This window comes from Macadamia integrifolia, chromosome 9, assembly GCF_013358625.1.
Source record: "Macadamia integrifolia cultivar HAES 741 chromosome 9, SCU_Mint_v3, whole genome shotgun sequence".
Classification (NCBI taxonomy): domain Eukaryota; kingdom Viridiplantae; phylum Streptophyta; class Magnoliopsida; order Proteales; family Proteaceae; genus Macadamia; species Macadamia integrifolia.
Window position 1 is genome coordinate 19,110,975 of NC_056565.1, and position 4,133 is coordinate 19,115,107.

Sequence of the window (4,133 nt, forward strand, 5' to 3'; positions counted from 1 at the left end):
TTAATTCTGAAAAAGAAAATGTTAGAGATGAGAAAATTATTCCAAAAGGCATCATAATAAACCAGATAAATGATTTAAGCAACAGGAAATAAGAACACACTACTGGATGTGGATGTGGATGTAGATGCATATTAAATACATAGAAGAGTCAAAGCTGCAGTAATTGTCTTGGATGTAATCCAGTGAATCAGCATTCCTGAGCATGTTTGCAAATGAATTAAACACTGGTGGACCTCCAATGGAATGGTGAATATATTCAAGAATAATGTTTTGGGACACACACACTTGGACCACAAGAAAAAATTCCCGTGAATGTGGTAAACTGGTCCCAATACCAAAAAGAAAGTAACAAATTGGTTTGAGATATAAAATTTAAACAAGACTAAGTCAGTCAATGACCAATTATCATGTTCAACAACTACTACACTAATCTAAACAAAGATAACCTCTGTATAATACATGATCACCTTTAGAGTGAAAAGTCTTTCTGCACCACACTAAACTACATGTACAATAGAGGGCATAGTATTGCACCTTTTATGTTTCTTTGCATGTAGCTCTATTGTGTCCTTCTCCTTTGCACTTGCTACAATGAAGTGACCTTTTCACCGTTTTTTGAGATTTGGTCCGTTTCCTCTTTTTAGGTAGGGTTGGGGGACGATGGATGTGAGGAGGATTTACTTGACCTGCATCTGAGGACTCTCTGCTCACAGGCTTGCCAATATCTGGCAGTGGGTTTATTGACTCCGAATACGTTAAGACAAAAGCCTCAGTCATGAAGAATCTTGAACAGTAATCACAGGGACTCCTGCCAGTGCAGTTAAAAACAGCAATAGCATGGCAACAAGGCAATCCAACACTTTTCCACCCCTGGCAACTACAATCGCATTGGTCAAGGTTAACAACATGAATAGAATCGTCATGAACTTCAAACATGCTATCAGAAGAAAATAACACTTTAAGGGCATGTGCTTTTATTTTCTCTTCTTGCAGTCTCTCCTCTTTTGATGGAGTCAGCTTTGTATGCCAGTTACTTGATTCCACTCGACGTGTAGAGATCAACTCCATCATTTTACAGCTTATGGTGTCAATCTTTTGTATTATTGATAACTCACGCACCTCCTTTATCCAGTTATTGAGCAACTCTACCATGTCTAGTTTGATTTGGTTGTACCGTTCACCCTTAAATTGCGAATTTGCCCAATATTCGGGTTCACTCTGCATGACCCAATTATAAGCTTCTGAAGAGACACTTTTTATTTTCTGAGTGCAAATTCTGAACCCATCGAGTCTGGATGCATGAGCAGCAGCCAAAAGATTTCCAGCCAAAGAACATCTCCCATCCCCATGATATGGACCCTTCAAGTTTTTCTTGAATTTCTTCATGAGGTGATGGATACAGTACCCATGGTGGGACTTCTCAAAAACTTCATGCACAGATTTCTTCAGTCCCTTCTCTCGGTCTGAAACAAAGGTAATGGTTCTAGATGTTAAAACAACAGGCTTCAGTTGCTCCAAAAACCAGTGCCAACTATCATCATTGTCCACATCTACTACAGCAAAAGCAACTGGAAATGCTCCATCATTCCCATCCACTGCAGTTGCAACCAATAGTATCTCCTGGTATTTTGATTTTAGAGAGGTAGAATCAAGGAAAATGAGTGGGCGACAACCATTCTGGAAGCCATAGAGTGAAGCATAATAGGAGATAAAAAGACATTGGAAGCTTAAGTCATCCTTAGTGCTAAGACTTGCAAAACTGCCTGGATTAGTCTCCACCAACTTCTCACAAAAAAGAGGCAACTGTTTATATGCCTCCTTGGGTGAACCCTGAAGTTCCATTCTGGCACTCTCCATTCCACGCCATACCTGCGAATAGTGTAATTCAATCCCAAACTCTCGACAGATGTCACTTGCAATCAGCCTGGGCTTGTAATATGGGGTGTCACGCAACCTATCCTTTATTACACTTGACAACCAATTCTTTGTTGATTGAGAAGATTTAGTAACAATTCCTTCACATGTATGCGACTTGTTCATCTTCTTTATCATAAAGGATCCTTTACTTGGCATCCATGATGCATTTATCCGCCAAGAACAGCCTTCAGCCCTACATATGGCAGTTGCACGGTCAGTGTCATTCTTTTTCATTTGATATGCAAAGTGATGTGCAAGGGAATATTTCCGCAGCACATCACGAAATTCATGGACACTCTTGAATTGCTGGCCCTCTCCCTTGATACCCTTTTTCCATGATGCAATAGTTTTTTTCAGCCAAGTATCATCAGCAACAACATCATTACTGGGATTATTGAAGACACTTGTTGAGGTTTCAGCAACAGCAACAATAGCATCAACACTAGCGGGATTTCTGGTATCTTTTTCCTGGGATGCAATGCCCCTTTCCTGCTTAACGTTATCAGCAACAGCAACAATAATGGGACCATTGATACCAAATGTCCAGGATGCAGTGTGTTTTTGCTGCTGCACATTATTGGAAGTGGTAGCAGCAGCAGGAATGGTTGGGATAGAATAGATTCCAATGGAGCTGGGGATAGCTGCATCAGTAGCAACATCAAGGCTTCCGCCAGTAGTGCAATCAGGTACAGGGTTAGAGGCTGCAGTGGGAGTAGGGAATAATGTAGCATCAGTTGCTGTAACGATGAGAGAAGCAGCAATAGTGGGGGCATTGAGAGAAGGGGCAGCATCAGTGACTGGGGTAGCAGCAGAAGCAATTGCAAGGGTGCCTCTAGCATCAACTGGGGGACCATTTGTGGCATTCATAACAGGGGCAACATCAACTAGTGTAGCAGCAGCAGGAGTGGAGGCAGCTACCATTATCCTGTTTCCCCTGCAAGTGCAAGTGTGTAATGTAATTTCCTGCAGAATAAAAACCATGCATGTAAAGAAGGTGCACCTTTGGCAAATACCTGCTGCCATGCATGTTCAATACATCATGTGAAACACATTCTTTTCCAGAAATAAAAACATCTGCTGTTACAGAGTTGCCATGGAAATCAATCATTCTTTTTAGGTCTTTGCCATTAGACAAAGTGATAAGGGTGCGTTTGTTGCTTGGGAGAAAGTACTTTATGGACATAGTTTTGATGTCAAAGTTCCACATCTCAGCTAACTCTAACTTGAGATCATCGAAGCTGGTACTGTGGTGGACATCAACTGCATGTGCCTCTCCACCAGTGTATTGCAAGGAACCATCATTGTTTGACACAAACTCACCACCTGACTGACAGATTAATATAAGCTTCCCCCTTGCCATGTCCTCATGCAAAAACCTGCAGCCAAACAGAAGGTTACCAAAGGGAGGATTTCAAGTTTTCAGTTAGGGAAAAAAATTCTCTAATATTTTCTAAACCTCAAATTCCAATTCAAAAATACCGAATATCTATGAAATGCAAAGTCAGGAGTCGTAGTCATGCATAATGTGTTAAAGAACTGGTAAATTAATGTAAGAAATCAACATTATTTGCTCAAATTCAAATGCGCATAAGAATGCAAAAGCAATGCTAGCTTGCAATACCATAACACATCTTGCAGGATAATGGTGATGGAAGCATATATGGTAATATCAAGGTAGTCATCTAAATTTTCAAGCCATCATCTTTACAAGGCATCTAGACCACCATGGTTTATCTATCCATATCATCATCATCATCATCACCATTGTCATTGCAATTGCGAGTATCAATTATAAGGCTCTGTATGGTAACGTTTCTGTTTTAAAATAACGATTCTGGGATCGGCACAGTTTTTTGTGTTTCTGTGTCTTCGAAGTGATTTTGTGGCTTAAATGTTGTATGCCAGCACTGGGAAAAAAAAAGGTTTCTGTAACTAGGAAGAAACATAAACGTTTATGTTTCGCACTAAACAGAATTGTTTATGTTGTGAAACTAATAATTATGTAAAATACCACCCGCAACATATTCTAATGACTTATACCAATCAACCTACACATAGAAATTGAATCAATACAGTCATCAACACATAGACATCACTCCTTCACCAGTTGCTGTAGAAGTCCATTCTTAAACTTGATCCCCGAAGGTGTGCGTGACATACATAACCAAAAAGGGACTTGAAAGTCATATTAAGAAAGATTAACAGAGATATTATTT

The 4,133-nt window shown here is 39.9% G+C and overlaps 1 protein-coding gene across 1 annotated transcript; it reads right to left on the bottom strand.

Annotated features, from left to right (window-relative positions):
* Positions 1 to 228: 228 nt before the first annotated feature.
* Positions 229 to 3,293, bottom strand: LOC122089813. The gene is made up of 2 exons (XM_042659504.1): positions 2,931 to 3,293; positions 229 to 2,851 (listed from the first exon to the last, which is right to left on the bottom strand). The coding sequence occupies exons 1-2, from the start codon at positions 3,275 to 3,277 to the stop codon at positions 538 to 540; spliced, it is 2,661 nt and encodes an 886-aa protein (XP_042515438.1). The 5' UTR covers positions 3,278 to 3,293; the 3' UTR covers positions 229 to 537.
* Between the last annotated feature and the right edge of the window lie 840 nt (positions 3,294 to 4,133).

Excerpts from the sequence above, each read along its gene's own strand:
- LOC122089813 (XM_042659504.1), bottom strand. The coding sequence starts at position 3,277 with ATGGCAAGGGGGAAGCTTATATTAATCTGTCAGTCAGGTGGTGAGTTT. Across the intron at positions 2,852-2,930 it reads TTGAACATGCATGGCAGCAG|GGGAAACAGGATAATGGTAG; the intron begins GTATTTGCCAAA and ends TTGCACTTGCAG.